Source organism: Mobula birostris, chromosome 1 (genome assembly GCF_030028105.1).
Source record: "Mobula birostris isolate sMobBir1 chromosome 1, sMobBir1.hap1, whole genome shotgun sequence".
In the NCBI taxonomy this organism is placed as follows: Eukaryota; Metazoa; Chordata; class Chondrichthyes; order Myliobatiformes; family Myliobatidae; genus Mobula; species Mobula birostris.
Window position 1 is genome coordinate 23697962 of NC_092370.1, and position 21263 is coordinate 23719224.

At 41.4% G+C, this 21263-nt stretch overlaps 1 protein-coding gene across 4 annotated transcripts in view; it reads left to right on the forward strand.

Annotated features, from left to right (window-relative positions):
• The window catches only part of sybu (syntabulin (syntaxin-interacting)), a 133135-nt gene that overhangs the window by 81527 nt on the left and 30345 nt on the right, over window positions 1-21263 (forward strand). For all 4 annotated transcript variants that reach the window (XM_072252742.1, XM_072252732.1, XM_072252761.1 and 1 more), the window contains one exon: window positions 15879-15981. In XM_072252742.1, coding sequence (XP_072108843.1) covers window positions 15879-15981 — 103 coding nt within the window. The remainder of the gene's footprint in view (window positions 1-15878; window positions 15982-21263) is intronic.

Genomic DNA, 21263 nt, shown 5'->3' on the forward strand with positions numbered 1-21263 from the left:
TTTGGTTGATCACCTAAGACACTCAAAAACTTCTTCAGATGTACCGTGGAGAGCATTCTGCTAGGCTGAATTGCTGTCTGGTACAGGGGGCTGGGCTACTGCACAGGAACTCATGAAGCTACAGAAAGTTGTAAAATTAGTCAGCTCCATCATGGGTATTAGCGTCCGTAGTATCCAATACACTTTCAAGGAGCAGTGCCTCAGAAAGGCGACATCCATTATTAAAGACCCCTAATCACCCAAGACATGCCCTCTTCTCTTTGTTACCATCAGGAAGGAGGTACAGGAGCCTGAAGGCACATACTCAGCAAAAGCTTCTTCCCCTCTGCCATTCAATTCCTAAATGGACATTGAACCTATGAACACTACCTCACTTGTATTATTTCTGATTTTGCACTTTTTTAGTTTAACTATTTAAAATACATATATATGCTTACTAAAATTGATTTACTTGTTTTTTTCTATGTTATCATGTATTGCATTGTACTGCTGCCGATAAGTTAACAAATTTCATGATATATCAAAGGTTGAAAGGTTCATTTTCTTATCAAAGTGTACAACACTGAAATTCTTCAATTCTCTGCATAGCTGTGAAACCAAGAAAGAAAGGAAAAGCTGCAGGATCATCAATCCCCCCCCAAATCCCACCTTCCTGAAAAAAAAAAGAATGAAACAGGAACATTGACACCCAAATCCCTCCTCCCCACACAAAATAAAACGAAGATTGGGTGAAAAAAAAGAGCTTAAAAACTATAAGAGTGAGAAAAAGATTTTATAGTCAAGTCCACATCCAAAATGCAGAAAAAACTTGGGCAACACTCTCCACAGCGGCAGGCTCTCCCCTGACTGAAAGCATAAGAGAATGATCAGAAGACAGGCAGCCAGTGCTCGCCCTCTGCACCCACTTCGATGTTTCGATCGTCCTCGTTGTTTTGGTCAGCAAACAATGGAAGCTTTAATTGGTAAAAGAGCCAAACATCGGCTTGTGCCGGTGATATTAAACTTGATTCTGATTCTAAATTAATCAAAATGTGTCTTGTTCCAACCAATTAAATCGTTAAGTTCACCAAAGATGAGGGGGAGCAAGGCAACGTAACTGACATGGATTGATTGTGGAAAGTACTATGATTTATTTTTTTAATAAACTTTGAATTCTGTTATGCTTACTGGAACGTGTTTCAATGGAACTTAGCATTGTTGAATATGTAGGATTTTGGAAAATAGAATCTAGAACATAGATTATAGAACAGGACAGGCCCTTCAATCGGTGATGTTGTGCTGAACAAACTGAGTCAGTAATCAAATGCCCAACTAAATTAACCCCTTCTGCCAGAAAAATGTTTACATACTTTCATTTCCTGCACATGCATGGGCCTCTCTAAGAGCCTCTTGAATGCCTCTGTCAGATTATTCTTCACCACCACCCTTGCAGTTCTTTTCGAAGAGTTGACATTTGACGCAATATGCTTGTGTTGGTTATTATTTTGAGGGCTTTCATTTAGACCCACTTAAGAGCATGATAGAGAACCCATCTCCCCATCTCTAAGAACAAACTGTTCAGAGCCATGCCATCCAATGCAATCTTAAGAAAGGATTTGAACATAGAACATAGAAATCTACAGCACATTACAGGCCCTTCAGCCCACAATGTTGTGCTGACCATGTAGCCTACTCTAGTGACTGCCTAGAATTTTCCTACTGCACAGCTCTCTATTTTTCTAAGCTCCATGCACTGATTCAAGTCTGTTAAAAGACCCTATTGTATCTGCCTCTACCACCCTTGCTGGCAGTGTATTCTATGCACTCACCACTCTCTGTTTAAAAACTTACCTCTGACATCCCCCTTGTACCTACTTCCAGGCACTTTAAAATTATGCCCCATTGTGCTAGCCATTTCAGCCCTTGGAAAAAGCCTCTGGTTATCCACATGATCAATGCCTCTCATCATCTTATATGCCTCTATCATGTCGCCTCTCATCCTCCAATGCTCCAAGGAAAAAAGGCCAAGCTTACTCAACCTATTCTCATAAGGCATGCTCTTTAATCCAGGCAACATCCTTGCAAGTCTCCTCTGCACTATCTCTATAGCATTCACATCCTTTCTGTAATGAGGTAACCAGAACTGAACACAGTACTCCAAGTGGGGTCTAACTATGGTCTTTTATAGCTGTAACATTACCTCACAGTTCTTGAAGTCAATCCCACGGCTGTTGCAGGCCAACACACCATACACTTTCTTAACACTGTCAACCTGCGCAGCAGCGTTGAGTGTCCTATGGACATGGACCCCAAGATCTCGCTGATCCTCCACACTGCCGAGAGTCTTACCATTAATACTGTATTCTGTCTTCAAATTTGACCTACCAAAATGAACCACCATACTTATCTGCGTTGAACTCCATCTGCCACTTGTCAGCCCAGTTCTGCATCCTATCGATGTTGCTCTGTAACCTCTAACAACCCTCCAGACCATCCACTACACCCCTAACTTTTGTGTCATCAGCAAACTTACTATCCCACTCTTCTACTTCCTCTTCCAGGTCATTTATAAATTTGACCGATTTTCCTACAGAAATTACCAAGTGTGCCAAGTGGATGTGGTAACAAATGCCAGGGAAAATACATCAGTATTCCTGGTGGAAAGGAGGACAATAAACTTTCATTGCCTGGCAAAGCACAAGATATAAAATTATATATTCATATGGCATTGAGATTCTTTCTGTTCTTAGACTGACAGAACAAGACCCTTATTTGATTAGTGTTGAGGTATCTGACCTCTGTGAAAATGGTTATTTTCCAAGTTCAGGCCAATATTTATCTCTCAATATCAATAAAGTAAACAGATTGCTTTACTGTGTGCCAAGTGCATATTCATTTTCTCTATTGTAGTGGCAGCTGCACGTCAGAAGTTCTTCTATCTGAGACGTTTTCAAAAGGAGGTGAAAGTCACTACATAAAAGCAGGTCATTTCCTCTTAAGTGTTTCAGACTTTGTATATTTATTCTGTAACCCAACCCTATTTATTTAGGCTTTTAACGGTTGAAAATCAATTCTGATTGAGGTTAGAGACAGAATCAGAAGCATGTTAGCTCTGGCAGAATCTGCAGGCCATTGCTTCCTACAAAGCGAAACCTAACCTCACAAATGGCTGTGATGCTTCACACCAGATGAACTCAACACCTTTTCTGCACACTTTAAAAGGGGAGAATAAAACTACACCTGCACAAATCCCTGAGGATCTCTGTCCTAGAGGCTGGTATCAGAATGTCAACAGGGTGAACCCTCACAAGGCATCAGGCCCTGATTGTATACCTAGTAGGGCTCTGAAAATCTATGCCAACCAACTGGTGAGTGTCTTCAAGTGCATCTTCAATCTCTCACTGCTGAGAGTCACAGTTTCCCGCCTGCTTCAAAAGGGACACAATCATTCCAGTGCCCAGGAGGAGCAGGGTGAGCTACCTCAATGGCTATTGCCCAGAAGCACTCACATCTACGGTGATGAAGTGCTTTGACAGTTTGGTTATGGCCAGAATCAACTCTTGCCTAAGCAAGGTCCTGGACCTGCTGCAATTTGCCTATCGCCACAATAGATCTACAGTGGATGCAATCTGACTGTCTTGCCACTTGGCCTTGGATCACCCGCACAATAGTAATACCTGTTGTATGTCAGGCTGCTGCTTATTGATTACAGCTCACAATTCATCTCCATCATACCCTCAGTACTAATCAACAAGCTCTAAAACCTGGGCCTCTGTAGCTCCCTCTGCACTAACAGTCCAGGCTATTCTGGACTGGGTTTTGAGCAATGAGGAAGGGTTAATTAGCAATCTTGTCGTGAGAGGCCCCTTGGGTAAGAGTGACCATAATATGGTGGAATTCTTCATTAAGATGGAGAGTGACATAGTTAATTCAGAAACAAAGGTTCTGAACTTAAAGAGGGGTAACTTTGAAGGTATGAGACGTGAATTAGCTAAGATAGACTGGCAAATGACACTTAAAGGATTGACAGTGGATATGCAATGGCAAGCATTTAAAGGTTGCATGGATGAACTGCAACAAATGTTCATCCCAGTTTGGCAAAAGAATAAATCAAGGAAGGTAGTGCACCCGTGGCTGACAAGAGAAATTAGGGATAGTATCAACTCCAAAGAAGTAGCATACAAATTAGCCAGAGAAAGTGGCTCACCTGAGGACTGGGAGAAATTCAGAGTTCAGCAGAGGAGGACAAAGGGCTTAATTAGGAATGGGAAAAAAGATTATGAGAGAAAACTGGCAGGCAACATAAAAACGGACTGTAAAAGCTTTTATAGATATGTAAAAAGGAAAAGGCTGGTAAAGACAAATGTAGGTCCCCTGCAGACAGAAACAGGTGAATTGATTATGGGGAGCAAGGACATGGCAGACCAATTGAATAATTACTTTGGTTCTGTCTTCACTAAGGAGGACATAAATAATCTTCCAGAAATAGTAGGGGACAGAGGGTCCAGTGAGATGGAGGAACTGAGCGAAATACATGTTAGTAGGGAAGTGGTGTTAGGTAAATTGAAGGGATTGAAGGCAGATAAATCCCCAGGGCCAGATGGTCTGCATCCCAGGGTGCTTAAGGAAGTAGCTCAAGAAATAGTGGATGCATTAGTGATAATTTTTCAAAACTCGTTAGATTCTGGACTAGTTCCTGAGGATTGGAGGGTGGCTAATGTAACTCCACTTTTTAAAAAAGGAGGGAGAGAGAAACCAGGGAATTATAGACCGGTTAGCCTAACGTCGGAGGTGGGGAAACTGCTGGAGTCAGTTATCAAGGATGTGATAACCGCACATTTGGAAAGCGGTGAAATCATCGGACAAAGTCAGCATGGATTTGTGAAAGGAAAATCATGTCTGACGAATCTCAGAATTTTTTGAGGATGTAACTAGTAGAGTGGATAGGGGAGAACCAGCGGATGTGGTATATTTGGATTTTCAGAAGGCTTTTGACAAGGTCCCACACAGGAGATTAGTGTGCAAACTTAAAGCACACGGTATTAGGGGTAAGATATTGGTGTGGGTAGAGAGTTGGTTAGCAGACAGGAAGCAAAGAGTGGGAATAAACGGGACCTTTTCAGAATGGCAGGCGGTGACTAGTGGGGTACCGCAAGGCTCAGTGCTGGGACCCCAGTTGTTTACAATCTATATTAATGACTTGGATGAGGGAATTAAATGCAGCATCTCCAAGTTTGCGGATGACACGAAGCTGGGCGGCAGTGTTAGCTGTGAGGAGGATGCTAAGAGGATGCAGGGTGACTTGGATAGGTTGGGTGAGTGGGCAAATTCATGGCAGATGCAATTTAATGTGGATAAATGTGAAGTTATCCACTTTGGTGGCAAAAATAGGAAAACAGATTATTATCTGAATGGTGGCCGATTAGGAAATGGGGAGGTGCAACGAGACCTGGGTGTCATTATACACCAGTCATTGAAAGTGGGCATGCAGGTACAGCAGGCGGTGAAAAAGGCGAATGGTATGCTGGCATTTATAGCAAGAGGATTTGAGTACAGGAGCAGGGAGGTACTACTGCAGTTGTACAAGGCCTTGGTGAGACCACACCTGGAGTATTGTGTGCAGTTTTGGTCCCCTAATCTGAGGAAAGACATCCTTGCCCTAGAGGGAGTACAGAGAAGGTTCACCAGATTGATTCCTGGGATGGCAGGACTTTCATATGAAGAAAGACTGGATGAACTGGGCTTGAACTCATTGGAATTTAGAAGATTGAGGGGGGATCTGATTGAAACGTATAAGATCCTAAAGGGATTGGACAGGCTAGATGCAGGAAGATTGTTCCCGATGTAGGGGAAGTCCAGAACGAGGGGCTACAGTTTGAGGATAGAGGGGAAGCCTTTTAGGACCGAGATTAGGAAAAACTTCTTCACACAGAGAGTGGTGAATCTGTGGAATTCTCTGCCACAGGAAACAGTTGAGGCCAGTTCATTGGCTATATTTAAGAGGGAGTTAGATATGGCCCTTGTGGCTACGGGGGTCAGGGGGTATGGAGGGAAGGCTGGGGCGGGGTTCTGAGTTGGATGATCAGCCATGATCATAATAAATGGCGGTGCAGGCTCGAAGGGCCAAATGGCCTACTCCTGCACCTATTTTCTATGTTTCTAACTTCCCTAGCATCCAGGCACGTTCAAAAGGCGATGCCTCAAAATGACGGCATCCCATCACCCAGGACATGCCCTCCTCATTGCTACCATCAAGGATGAAGGTACACATTCAACATTTCAGGATCAGCTCCTTTCCCTCCACCATCAGATTTCTGAATAGACAATGAATCCATGAACATTACTTCAGTATTTCTCTCTCTCTTTTCGCATTACTTAATTTTTTATATATATACCTATTGTAATTTATAGCTTTTGAAATCATGTATTGCAATGTACTGCTGCAGAAAAATACCAAATTTCATGACGTGTCAGTTATATTAAACTTGATTCTGATTCCTATCATAATTGTTCTTGTGAGTAATGATGATTCAGCCCAGATTTCTCAGAGAATATCTACAACAGGAATATATTTAGCAATGACTCATTCTAGACTGAAATTTTCCTGCCAGCTGGTCGCCTGGGTTTACTGCTCTCACTTCTCCCTTTCTATATATTAAACCTTCTATGCATAGTCATAACCACCATGTGGATATGGTCATCTGTATTGGCTTCTTTACTACAATTTCTTGACCACAGATAAATCCATCTCCAAACACCTTTTTTTTCCTCACCACTTGTATGTCCTTAAGTTCTTCTAGTTCTGCACCTTTCAGTATTTGGCTTGGAAATATAAGATTCAGCACAATGCACTGCTGCATAAAAATTGGCCTCATCCATGTTAGGAGAATGATACATTCAATATGCATTAAGGAACAGTAGGTACAATTACATTGCTGAGATCTAACATTTTAATTACAGTAGCAGTAATGATCTGATATATTTAGTTCTTTAATATTAAGGGTTGAAAGACTTTTTCCATATTGCTAAGCTTCTTTTAAATTAATTTTTTTTACCCAGATATTCATAGAATTCTCTTCAGTTTTAAAAACTCAAGGTTAGTGCTTGAAATGTTTTGAGAAGTAATTCATTTCTTTTTGTCTGCAATTGAACATAGTGAGCTTCACATTGGTTTAATATTAATCACTTTTCTGTATAAATTTAATTCAGTCCTCTAAATGCATTTATTAAATTCTGATATATATTATTAGTTTTATCTAAGTGGGTGAAAAAGGACTGTTAATCTATCTTTAAACAAAAATTAATTAATCAATAAATTCAGAAATTATGGGAAATTAGAAATCAGACAAGTGTTCTTCTCCGAAATATAGGAGTTCCTCAAATCCTAATTTTACATGAACTGTGACTGGAAAAAGTATTCAGCACTCACAACTAATTTCACATTTTACTCTCTCATGTTCTAAATTTGAAATATATTGAAGTAAGATTTTTTTTATCTTATCTACAAAACATCATTCATCATGTCAAATCAAAAAATTCTAATACCTGTCTACAACTTGCTAAAAATTAAAAATCAAAATTGAGAGGCTGAAACAGTATTCCTCTCCTTTGAAACTACTGTGCTAGCTTTCCTCAGGTGGAATATACTGTATATTACTGTCCCAACTCACCCAATATGTTGATGTAGATAATTGGAGGATCACCTGAATAAATACCCTCTCTCTGTAAGGTCGAACAGTATGGTACATTTTCAACAGACCAAACCAAAATGACAAAAGAGCATTCAAGACAAGTCAGGGAAGTACGTCAATGGAGAAGTACAAATCTGGGGAAGAATACAAGACCAACTCAAACACACTGAACATACTTCAGAGCTCAGTGTGGTCTATCATGTCAAAGTGGAAAAAATATGAAACCACAGCCACACTGCCTAGGTCAGGCCGTCCCTCTAAACGAAGTCACTGAAAACGTCACTTAGAAGACACCGTAAAGATGTGGAAGCTCCTGTGGTCAGATGAAACGAAAGTAATCTTTTGGTCTCAACACTAACTGGTATGTGTGGCGAAAATCTAATACTGCACAGCAGCCAGGTAACACCATCCCTGCTAAAGTATGGTGGAGGTAGCATCATGCTATGGGGATGCTTTTCAGCAGCAAGAACTGAAAATTTGGTCAGGATTGGTGGGAAGACAAATGCTGCTATATACAGAGAGATCCTGGATAAATACCTGTAGTCTCTGTCAGAAAACTTAAACTGGAAAGGAAGTTTGTTTTTCAGCAGGACAACAACCCAAAGCACACTGCCAGAACAAGCAGGGAGTGGCTTCAAACGAAAAAAAAAAATTGATGTCCGTGTGTGGCTCAGTCAGAGTACTGACCTTAACCTGTCTCTGAATGTGAACAAAAAAAAGAGATGGTTGTTGGCTTCAGGAGGACTCGGAGCGACCTCTCTCCGCTAAACATCGACGGTTCCTCCGTAGAGATTGTTAGGAGCACCAAATTTCTTGGTGTTCACCTGGTGGAGAATCTCACCTGGTCCCTCAATACCAGCTCCATAGCAAGGAAAGCCCAGCAGCGTCTCTACTTTCTGCAAAGTCCGAGAAAGGTCCATCTCCCACCCCTTATCCTCACCACATTCTACAGAGGTTGTATTGAGAGCATCCTGAGCAGCTGCATCACTGCCTGGTTCGGAAATTGCACCATCTCGGATCGCAAGACCCTGCAGTGGATAGTGAGGTCAGCTGAGAAGATCATCGGGGTCTCTCTTCCCGCCATCACAGACATTTACACCAGACGCTGCATCCGTAAAGCAAACAGCATTATGAAGGACACCACGCACCCTCATACGAACTCTTCTCCTTCCTGCCATCTGGCAAAAGGCACCGAAGCATTCGGGCTCTCACAACCAGACTATGTAACAGTTTCTTCCCCCAAGTCATCGGACTTCTCAATACCCAGAGCCTGGACTGACACCAACCTTTTGCCCTCTACTGTGCATATTGTCTTGTTTATTATTTATTGTAATGCCTGCACTGTTTTGTGCACTTTATGCAGTACTGGGTAGGTCTGTAGTCTAGTGTAGTTTTGTGTTGTTTTATGTAGTTCAGTGTAGTTTTTGTCTTGTTTCATGTAGCACCATGGTCCTGAAAAACATTGCCTCGTTTTTACTGTGTACTGTACCAGCAGTTATGGTCGAAATGACAATAAAATGTGACTTGACTTGACCTGAACCTGATCGAGCATCTCTGCCAGGACCTCAAGATTGCGGTCCTCCATCTCTGCCGATCTAACCTGGCACAGCTTGCGCAATTTTGCAAGGAGGAATGGGCAAATCTTGCTCCATCACCTTGTGGCAATTTAATAGAGACTTTCCCAAAAAGACTACTGGCTGTTATAGCTGATTCAACCAAGTACTGAGCAGAAGGGGGATGAATACTTGTAAATGGCTGACATTTCAGTTTTTGAATTTTTAGATTTTCAGGCTTTACAATTTTCTTTTTTTGGGCGGGGGGGAGATTTCTACTGTGAAAATATGAGCATGTGATTCACAAATAAAAAATCTCAGTTAAGTTGATTTATGTGAAGAAAGGGTTAGGGTATGAATGCTTTTACAAGGCACTGTTATGTATGTTTATGTTGGGTTTTCTTCTCAGTGCTGTTAGAAACCATAGAAACTACAGCACAGAAACAGGCCTTTTGGCCCTTCTTGGCTGTGCCAGACCATTTTCTGCCTAGTCCCACTGACCTGCACACGGACCACATCCCTCCATACACCTCCCATCCATGTATCTGTCCAACTTATTCTTAAATGTTAAAAAAGAACCGCATTTACCACCTCATCTGGCAGCTCATTCCGTACTCCCACCACTGTGTGAAGAAGCCCCCCCTCCCAATGTTGATGAGAAATGCTAAGAATAGAGGCTGTAAAGCAAAATTGTTGACTTTAAACAGAATTATAATGGGGTGGCAGGGTAGAGATACGTCTCTACCAAAGGAGGTGTAAGGCATTCCTTCCCACTGCTAGCCTGCAGGTCACCCTCAGGCAAGCCAGATATAATAATGTAAATTCCAGGCAATGGCTTATGTACCCTGGTCTCTAGTAAACCAAAGAAGACAGGATTACTATCAAAGCAGCTTATATTTAGCTATGAGAACATTGGCAGTTATTACAAAAGACAATAAAAATATTTTATGGAAGAAGAGTGATGAAAATGACATAGCAAAAGTTATTTTGAAGCCTTATCCCAACAACAAAATAAGAAACAGCTGTGTCAAAAAATCCTTAAAAAATGAATTAATACACACTGGCATTGTATGATGTTGAAATTTTCCCCTCAATTTCAAACAAATCAATTCACACTATACCATTGAAAACTTGATGCAGTCTCCTACTCAGTTGTCACACAGATTTACGTCTGATGATCAGCAACAACAGGCTTTTGTCTTCTGTAATTACTGCCAATGTTCTTAGCTAAATGTAAACTGCTTCGATAGTAGTCCTATCTTTGGATTACTAGGGACCAGGGTACGCAAACCAATGCTTGGAATTTTTATCTGGTTTGTCCAAGGGTGACTTGCAGGCTAGCAGAGGGAAGGAGTGCCTTACAAGTTCAAGCAGTTCAAAAGATTAAAACCAGTCTTTGCTTTCATGCTGGTTCATTGACCATGGTCTGGGTGAGCTGAAAATTACACCCTGCCACCAGCAGTATCAATGGTAAAGCTTTTTTTTCTCATTTCATCATGAACTGATGTCCTGTGCATAAACACTTAATTCTTCCTATCAAATGTGGCATGGAATTAGTATAATAATTTAATGATATATGGGTTGGAGTATTAATTGGTCAAATTATTTTCCAAGAGGATTGAATTTTGAAATTGGGATAAGTAACCATGTGTTCTTTGTTTCAATGACTCAGCTGAAGAATGTATAATGTCATTGAGATGCAAAATGTACTGATCCGTAACATCTATAAAGTAGGAAGTGGTACACACGGCGTCTGACGTTTGTGGGGGAATCAGTGTTTAAATTAGTAGATAGAGTGTTCTTCACATTGTCTTTCCAGTTATAAGTTCTCAAAGTTTGAGTCTTGTTGCAGCTGATAAGATGCAGGTGATTGGAGTGCATGGTATCATATTCGTGAACCCTCTTGCCAATGGCGTAGGCGAGGCTTGGAGGGTCAAGATGAGGAATATCTGCAGTAATTGGACCATGGTTGTCCAGCAGCAAAACCACACATTTCATTCAAACAGACCTATCTCCAGTCAGTGGAGCAAGTACTTTTGATTGAGTTTCTCCTTAATTCCAATTAACTTCATTTTTACTGAGACATCTTGATTTCACATTTGGTCAACTGATGCTTTCTTCCTAAGGGAACTTGCTCTTCTCACCTTAATCTCTGGAATTTAGTTCTTGTTAGAATCTAGATCTAATTAGGAGCAGGCAACATCAATTATTGGTAAGTAAATCTTCTTTGGTAACATTACTGCTGTCACTTTCCAGATGAATAATCTTAAACAGATTAGATAGATTGGATTATCTTTTATGAACACAGTGTACCTGGCCCAGATGGCAGGGTGAATATGTCTCTATCAAAGGAGGAGTAAAGTGATTCTTTCCTCCACTAGCCTGCAAAGGATCACACGAAACAATGGTGAGCAGCTGGTGCATATCACGGTTCCTGGTTATGCGACCACTGATGCCAGGCAGACAATCTCTGAAGAGTAGCTTGCCCAGGTGGATTGGAGGAGGATGCTAGTGGGGATGACGACAGAGCAGAAATTGCTGAAATTTCTGGAAATAGTTCACAAGGTGCAGGATAGATATGTCCCACAAAGAAAGAAGTACTCAAATGGCAGGGTTGGCAACAGTGGCTGACAAAGGAAGTTAAGGACTGCAAACAAGCCAAGGAAAGGGCATATAAGGCAGCAAAAGTGAGCAGGAAGTTGGATGATTGGGAAGCTTTTAAAATCCAAAAAAAGGCAACTAAATAAGCTCTAAGAAGGGAAAAGATGAAATATGAGGGCAGACTAGCCAATAATATAAAGCAGGATACCAGAAGTTTTTTTTTTCATTTATATAAAGTGTAAAAGGGAGATGAGAGTTGATATTGGACCACTGGAAAATGAGGTAGGTGAGGTAGTAATGGGGGACAAAGAAATGGCAGATGAACTTAATGGGTACTTTGCATCTGTGTTCACTGTGGAAGACACTAGCAGTATGCCAGAGGTCCGTGAGTGTCAGAGAGCAAGAATAAGTGCCATTGCTATTACAAAGGGAAAAGTGCTAGGCAAACTGAAAGGTCTTAAGGTGGATAAGTCACCTGGACTGGATGGACTACATCCCAGAGTCCTGAGAGAGGTTGCTGAAGAGATAACAGATGTATTGGTCATGATCTTTCAAGAGTCACTTGACTCTGGCATGGTCCCAGAGAACTGGAAGATGGCAAATGTCACTACTCTTTAAGAAGGTCTCGGAGGACAGGAAAATTGCAAATGTCACTCCATTGTTTAAGGGAGAAAAGCAAAAGAAAGGAAATTATAGGCCAGTTAGCCTAACCTCAGTGGTTGGGAAAGTGTTGGAGTCTATTATGAAGGATGATGTTTCGAGGTACTTAATGATAAAATAAGTCAAGGTTAGCATGGTTTCTGTAAAGGGAAATCTTGCCTGACAAATCTGAGTTCTTCGATGAAGTAACAAGCAGGGTGGACAAAGGAGAGGCAGTGGATGTCATTTACTTGGATTTTCAGAAGGCATTTGATAAGGTGCCACACATGAAGCTGCTTAACAAAATAAAATCCTATGGTGTTACAGGAAAGAACTGGCATGGATAGCAGAATGGCTGACAGGCAGGAGGCAGAGAGTGGGAATAAAAAGGGCCTTTTCTAGTTGGCTGCTGGTGACTGGTGGTGTTCCTTAGAGATCAGTATTGGGACCGCTCCTTTTCACATTGTTTGTCAGTGATTTAGATAATGGAATTGATGGTTTTGTGGCAAAGTTTGCGGATGATACGAAGATAGGTGGAGGGGTAGGTAGTGCTGAGGAAGCAATATGATTGCAGCAGGACTTAAGACAAATTGGAAGAATGGGCAGAAAAAATGGTGGATGGAATACAGTGTTGGGAAAGTTATGATAATGCATTTTGGTAAAAGGAACATTAATGCGGACTGTTATCTAAATGGGAGAAGGTTCAAATATCAGCAGTGCAGAGGGACTTAGAGTTCTTGTGCAAGACTCCCAGAAGGTTAGTTTACAGGTTGAGTCTGTGGTAAAGAAGGCAAGTGCAATGTTGGCATTTATTTCAAGGGGAAGAGAATATAAAAGCAAGGAGATAATGCTGAGGCTTTATAGCACAGTGGTCAGGCTGCACAATACTCTGCCATACCTCAGAAACGATGTGTTGGAAGAGTCCAAAGGAGGTTCACGAGGATGATTCCGGGAATGAAAGGGTTAACATATGAGGAGCATTTGGCAGCTTTGGGCCTGTACTCACTGGAATTTAGAAGAATGTGAGGGGATCTCACTGAAACCTACTGAAGGACTAGATAGGGTGGATGTGGAAAATATGTTTCCTATGGTGGGGGTATCCAGAACTAGAGGGCACAGCCTCAAAATTGAGGGGTGACCCTTTAGAACAGAGGTAAGGAGGAAATTTTTTAGCCAGAGGGTAGTAGTAAATCTGTGAAATGCTCTGCCACAGACTGCAGTGGAGGCCAAATCAGTGAGTATATTTAAGGCAGAAGTTGATGATTTCCTGATCAGAGTATCAAAGGATATGGTGAGAAGGCAGGTGTATGGAGTTGAGGGACATCCGGGATCAGCCATGTTGGAATGGCAGAGCAGGCTCAATGGGCTGAATAGCCTCATTCTGCTCCTGTGTCTTATGGTCTGATGGTTTCATGGATAATGGCTGGTGTCAGCAGTCTTGTCAAGAGACTACCCAGAAAAAGGCAATGGCAAACCACCTACTTAGAAATATTTGCTAAGAACAATCATGGCCAAAGGACCCTAATCACCTACATCACACAACACAGCACATAATAAATGAAGGTGCCTGGCCATTTTTTTAGCTCATTTGAGTACGTACCTCTGCTGGTCAGCTAATGCCATTCTGGAATAGCTGATTAAAGACAGGGCTATTTCTAGATCACCTCATTCACTGGAGCTGGAATGTTGAAGGGGGTGCTTATCCTTTGTCGGAACTGGTTCAACTGTCATTAGAGACTTGAGCACAAAAATTAGGCAGGCATAACCGTGCATTACTGAAGGAGTTTGATACTGCTTCGATGCTACCTTTCAGATGAGACATTAAACTAAAAGCCTTGGGGCGATTTCTTAAGACCATTCGACCTAGGAGCAGAATTAGGCTATTTAGCCCATCAAGTCTGCTTCACCATCAGCCATAGCTGATTTATTATCCCTCTCAACCCCATTCTCCCAGTAACTTTTGTTGCTCTTACTAATCAAGAACCTGTCAATCTCCAATGTAAATATACCCAATGATTTGACCTCCACAGCCATCTGTTACAGTGCACTCCACAGATTCAACACCTGGCTAAAAAAATTCCTCCTCATCTCTGATCTAAAGGGACATCTTTGTGCTGTGAAACCGTGACCTCTGATCCTAGACTCTCCCTAGTATTCAGCCTAGTCTTTATCCCGGGTTAAACATTGCTAAAACTGGTTATCGCCACACTGCTGTTTAGTGTATGGTCACTTTGAAGCCCTTGCTGTATGCAAGTTGCCTACCCTATTTCAGTGACTACACTTTAGGAGTCCTCTGGCTCTAAACAGCTTTTCAGAAGTTCTGATGTCATGGAAACTTAGAGGAATGCAAGTTTTCATGTGTGTATGTGTTTTGGTTTGCTAATGTCTCACTAAACCCCTGGCTTTAGTTTAGAAAGTCTGTATCACAAGGGATAGGCAGTAATGAGAGAGTAATACATAATATTTTTCCCTCTCGTCTTCAACACTGCCAACCTTCCTAATGTCTTACCTCTTGGTAAAATCATAATTGGCACCATTCCAGCATGAAGCCCAATCCCTGGTGAATAGTTTGCATGCAGAGACATGTTCTGCAAACAATATGTAGGTTGGTTCTCACGGATTGTGCATTTGCAGCAGCCTCCGTGTTGCAATTTGAATTAACTAATTAAATTTTAAATTTCTCGGGGGTGGGGTTTGGACTTGGACCAAGCAGTTTCCTTGATTTAGATTAGGTGCGGTTTTCTTGATCTCTGCTGCTGGCAACAGTAGGAAGCTGCTTAACAATGCTGTAGGAAGATAATCTCATCAAGTCTAATCTATATAGCAAACCGGCCCGCAGAATGGCTGACAGCAATGTTAGTGCCATAGCAGAGCATGTGCTGGGCCAGTGCAAGCAATTACTCACAGTAAAGGGTATTCTTGAATCTGATCCATTTATGTAATTAGAGCGGGTCTCCACTAAACAGGATTGATTGTGTCTCGCAGATATCTTGATGACAAAACACAATTTGTCAGATTAAGTCAAAGCAGCTTTTGCTGAATGATCTGAGAAGTCATGGTCGGTTTTGTTTATCACTGACTACAAATGAGCAGCGCTGTGCAGAGGGTGTATGTGTATAATTTAATCATTAGTTTTAGTTTACTTGCCGAAATGATAAAACGATTTCAGTTTTAGACTGATTTGGTGCATGCAATTTTACTTTTGTCTTTACTGCAGATTGCAATACAAATTGCACTGAAGCAGTACTTTTGATTTTGCCTGCACTGAGTCTCTGAGGTACAGAGGTAACCTGTTGTGTCACAGGGACATTGATACCTACAATGTCCCTAAATATGGGCGAGGTATTTGTGACAGTGGGAGATTATACTTGTGTAAATGTGCCAATTAATACCTTTTTCCTGTTCCTTTATGCAGGGAGTGAAGCTGACTTTAGTTCATCCAGCAGCACAGGCAGCATTTCAGCACCTGAAGGTCTTATGTCCAGTTCAGGGAGCAAGCGGAACTCGGCTTCTCGCAGGTAGGCTATGCTTTTCCTTTTCAGTGTCCAAGCATCACAAATCTATTGGCATAGAAAGAAGATATGCATCCAACCATCAAAAAGAAATTCAATCATATGTCAAGCATTCATTTTAATCATAAACTTTTGAAGACTTGGCCACCCAGTGGATATAATGAGGGCTTTAGATGACTAATTCTCAAATGTTGATAGCCAAAGTAAGCCTATATTAGAGGTGAGTTGATTTGTAGTCTTCTCCTTTTAGACCCCACCTAAAGATACTGCAAAGTTTAACTTAGAGTCAGTTGATAAGTAGCACAGTAATGCAACCAGTAGCACTACCGCCGCACAGCTTCAGCGACTTGTGGAGCTGACTGTGTGGAGTTTGCACGTTCTCCCTTTAACTCCAAGGGTTTCCATTTACATTCCAGAGACTGGTAATCAGAATCAGGTTTGTTCTACAATCAGTCAGGAAGCTCTTCATGGTAAATCTGTAGCTATTTGCCAGAATCTTTGATGACAGTTCTCCTCGGACTCATGAAGTAGAGCCGCTGGCATACTGTGCCTTCTTCATGATTGTATCAACATGGTGGGCCCAGGAGAAGTGCTCTGAGATGTCAATGCCCAGGAACTTGAATCAGAATCAGGTTTAATATCACTGACATACATCATGAAGTTTGTTGTTGTCAGGTTCTGTCAGGTTTCAGCGGGACTCAAGTGCAGACCAATGAATACCTTTTCACCAGGATTTATTAGGGAGCACAGAGGCAACAGTCTTTCAAATACAAAAGGCAGGCAAGAATCCAAAATGGCAGGCAGAGGTCTTACCAGGAAAGGCAGACAGGCGAGGGCAGACAATCCAGAGCACACAGGCAAAATCGGTTGGCAGAAGCCGCAATGACAGGCTAGAACGACACAGGTCAGAACTAGGACAAACTGGCAGAGAATGCTAGTCAAGGCAGGGTTTAAATGGACAGGGTAATGAGTGGAAATTAGAAACAGGTAGATGCAAATGAGGAGACAAGCAGGTCATTGGAGGAAGTCCAAAAAGGAAAGGGGCTGGGCCAGAACCCACATGGCCAGGTGAAAGAAAACAGAAATTAAAGACTGTCGTGATCCAGAGCTATCAGCAGAGGCCCTTCGACCCAGTGTTCAGGCCAGATCCTTAACAGTTGTTTTGCAGCAGCAGTATAGTTCAATACATAAGATATGCTATAAATTATAATAAGATATATCTTAAATAAATAAGTAGTGCAAAAATAGTGTTCATGGGTTTATTGTCCATTCAGATGGCAGAGGGGAAGAAGCTATTTCTAAAATGTTGAAGGTGTGTGTTCAGGCTCCTATAACTTCTCCTTGATGGTAGTAAGGAGAAGAGGCCGTGTCCTGGTTGGTGAGAGTCCTTGATGATAAGACATCACCTTTTGAAGATGTCCTCAATGATGGAGAGGCTAATGCCCGTGATGGAACGGGTTGAGTTTACAACCCACTGCAGCTTTTTCCAATCTTGTGCAGTAGCCCCTCCGTAGCAGATGGTGATGGAATCAGTTGGAATGCTCTCGCATCTGTAGAAATTTGCGAGAGTCTTTGGTGACATACTAAATCTCTTCAAACTCCTAATGAAATATAGCCACTGGCTTTCCTTCTTTGTAATTGCATCAATATATTGGCATATCACTAGTCTGCCAACAGTAGTGGTGTCGTCGGCAAATTTGTAGATGGCATTTGAGCTGTGGCCAGCCACAAAACCATGAGTTTAGAGAGAGTAGAGCAGTGGATAGGGATAGGGACCCAGTCCAACACAGGAAAAGCCCTCTCTAGACACTGAGCACATTTACAAGGAGCTCTGACATAAGAAAGCAGCATCCATCATGAAGGATCCCCACCAAAGAGGCCATGGTCTTTTCTCTCTACTCCCATTGGGCCAGAGGTGCAGGAGCTTTAGATCCCACATGACCAGGTTCAGGTACAGTTGTTACCCTACAGCCATCAAGCCCCTGAACCGCTTCACTCACCTCGACTCTGAACTCATTCCACGACCTATAGGCTCACTTTCAAAGGCTCTACAACTCCTGTTCTCTGTATTACTTATTTCCTATTTACACAAAATTTGCTGATTGTGTCAGTCTTTATGTATAGTTTTGAGTAAATTCTATTATATTTCTTTATTTTCCTGGAAATGCCTGCAAGAAAATGAACCTCAAGGTAGTATATGGTGACCTATACATACTTTGATAATAAATTTACTAAGACTTTGACTTTGAAGCAGGTTAATTGGCCACGGTAAATTATGTATGGTACATACCTGGTTGGATGTCAGAAGCTGGGTGGTGTTAAATGGAATTTGGGGAGAGTAAAATTGGATTTAGTGTAATTGATAATCACTTAGACACAGTGGGCTTCTGTGCAATTTGATTCTAAGTGCCTGTTTTCTTTGCAGCAGAGTATCCACCCACTGCTGCTTCCTGTATAAGTAGTGCATTTCATGGGCATATTGCTTGGGGAGCAAGTGGTGCCGCACGCCCTGTCTGTTCTGACTCATTCCATGCTTACTTATTGCTTTCAATAAATAATTTCCAAGAGCCTAAGTGCTCTGTAGTGAAACTTCCTTTCTACCCCATCACTCGGGTAACATTTTTCCCCAAGGAATTCACCTTTAATTTTTGGATTACCCATACCCTGGAGTAATATTCAATTCCTGCTGCCACATAGAATTAACATTGCAAGGTATGAATGAGAGGAAATTTCCAATGAGTGGTATAAAGGCAAAAGATTGATAATACCAATGGAGAGTAATAAAGATATTAATTTATTGATTTACTTACCCATTGAAATATTCATACACTCACTTGTACTTCTATGAGCATTTTCTGTGAATTCAAGATTCAAGTGATTTACTTTGTTGGATCTCTGTTTACTTTCTGATCCTTAGGTTACTTCTGGGAGTTAAATATAGCGAGCAGTCTAAATTCCAAGATTTCAGTTTATTTTAGAGAAGGTATAAATATATGAATACTTAGCAGACTAAATAAAATTGAGAAACAATGCTAAGGGATGTAAGGCAAAAAGAATAAAGTTAGGACTTCTGAAAAATCTATCACTTTTATAGATAAGATAAAGAAAATCCCTTAGATAGAAACAAATTAGTTAATAGGCTACATAGTTAAAATGATTACACCACAGGGGTATTGCACTAACACTTAGCCAGTGAAAAATAAGAAAGGTGACAGACTGTTAGTTTAGCTGGTATACTGCTTTCTGCCAATGAGTGAGAAAAATATTTGAGTTTGTTAAGAAGTACAGTTCTTACAAGTACAAATATTATTAAAAAATACAGCGGTTTCCAACAACTCATAATAGAGGATCAGTTTATTTTCTGAATCAGTTATGCAGCAAATAAAACATAAAAACTAGAGAATGTATAATGACGAAATCAGGAACAAGTATTCTGGCTGGCGAAAAACAAATTAACCAAGATTTTGTTAAAATGATGTAATTACAGTGAAATATTCTGAAAAATTTAATTTTTTAAGCCTCTTAAAAGCAAGCACTTGGATCTGAACCGTCCCTCAATTTGTGAACTTGCCAGTTGAATTGTCTTGAGAGGTCATCAATGTGCACAGCCTTTTAAGTTGAACGTGCTTTATGTGTCTGAGGCTGCCTCGAAGTAGATGCTACATCAATAATTTAATCAGGTGAAGCATAATGAACTTCGGCTGTGTTAACACCATAAATGGAAATACAGCCCATATGGTCCCTTTCCCATTCATTATGCCACTAAAACTGTGCATGATCATTATCTATTCAATGGTGTAAGCTTACGGATAGATAAACAGTTCTGCAGAATCATAAGGGAAGAGATTAATGATTTGGGTATTGGGTCTGTTCAAAATGTAAGAAGTTGTTTGCACCTGAAATACTGCTACATCTATTTCTGTTCAGAGATTTTGATGCATCTCCTCTATATTAACTTCACAGCATTCACTTTCATTTGACAAGTGGTACCTGAGGCTATCTGATATTCTATGACAGTGGATTTGCCTTGAAAGAATCTGGAAGAGTTCCTTTTTACCAGAGGGTGGCGGCAGGGAAGAGAAGTGTGCACAATCACAATTACGACAGAGAAAGTACTCAGGAAGCTGAATAGGCTAAAGGTAGATAAATCTCCTGGACCAGATGGAATGCACCCTCGTGTTCTGAAGGAAGTAGCTGTGGAGATTGCGGAGGCATTAGCAATGATCTTTCAAAAGTCGATAGATTCTGGCATGGTTCCAGAGGACTGGAAGATTGCAGATGTCACTCCGCTATTTAAGAAGGGGGCAAGGAAGCATAAAGGAAATTATAGACCTGTTAGCTTGACATCCGTGGTTGGGAAGTTATTGGAGTTGATTGTCAAGGATGAGGTTACAGAGTACCAGGAGGCATATGACAAGATAGGCACAACTCAGCATGGATTCCTTAAAGGAAAATCCTGCCTGACAAACCTATTACAATTTTTTGAGGAAATTACCAGTAGGCTAGACAAGGGAGATGCAGTGGATGCTGTATATTTGGATTTTCAGAAGGCCTTTGACAAGGTGCCACACATGAGGCTACTTAACAAGATAAGAGCCCATGGAATTACGGGAAAGTTACATACGTGGATAGAGCATTGGCTGATTGGCAGGAAACAGGGAGTGGGAATAAAGGGATCCTATTCTGGTTGGCTGCCGGTTACCAGTGGTGTTCCGCAGGGATCAGTGTTGGGGCCGCTTCTTTTTACATTGTACATCAACGATTTAGATTATGGAATAGATGGCTTTGTGGCTAACTTTGCTGACGATACGAAGATAGGTGGAGGGGCCGGTAGTGCTAAGGAAACGGAGAGTCTGCAGAGAGACTTGGATAGATTGGAAGAATGGGCAGAGAAGCGGCAAATGAAGTACAATGTTGCAAAGTGTATGGTTATGCACTTTGGCAGAAAAAATAAACGGGCAGACTATTATTTAAATGGAGAAAGAATTCAAAGTTCTGAGATGCAACGGGACTTGGGAGTCCTCGTACAGGATACAGGATAGGCGGTGAAAAAGGCGAATGGTATGCTGGCATTTATAGCGAGAGGATTTGAGTACAGGAGCAGGGAGGTACTACTGCAGTTGTACAAGGCCTTGGTGAGACCACACCTGGAGTATTGTGTGCAGTTTTGGTCCCCTAATCTGAGGAAAGACATCCTTGCCATAGAAAGGGTACAAAGAAGGTTCACCAGATTGATTCCTGGGATGGCAGGACTTTCATATGAAGAAAGACTGGATGAACTGGGCTTG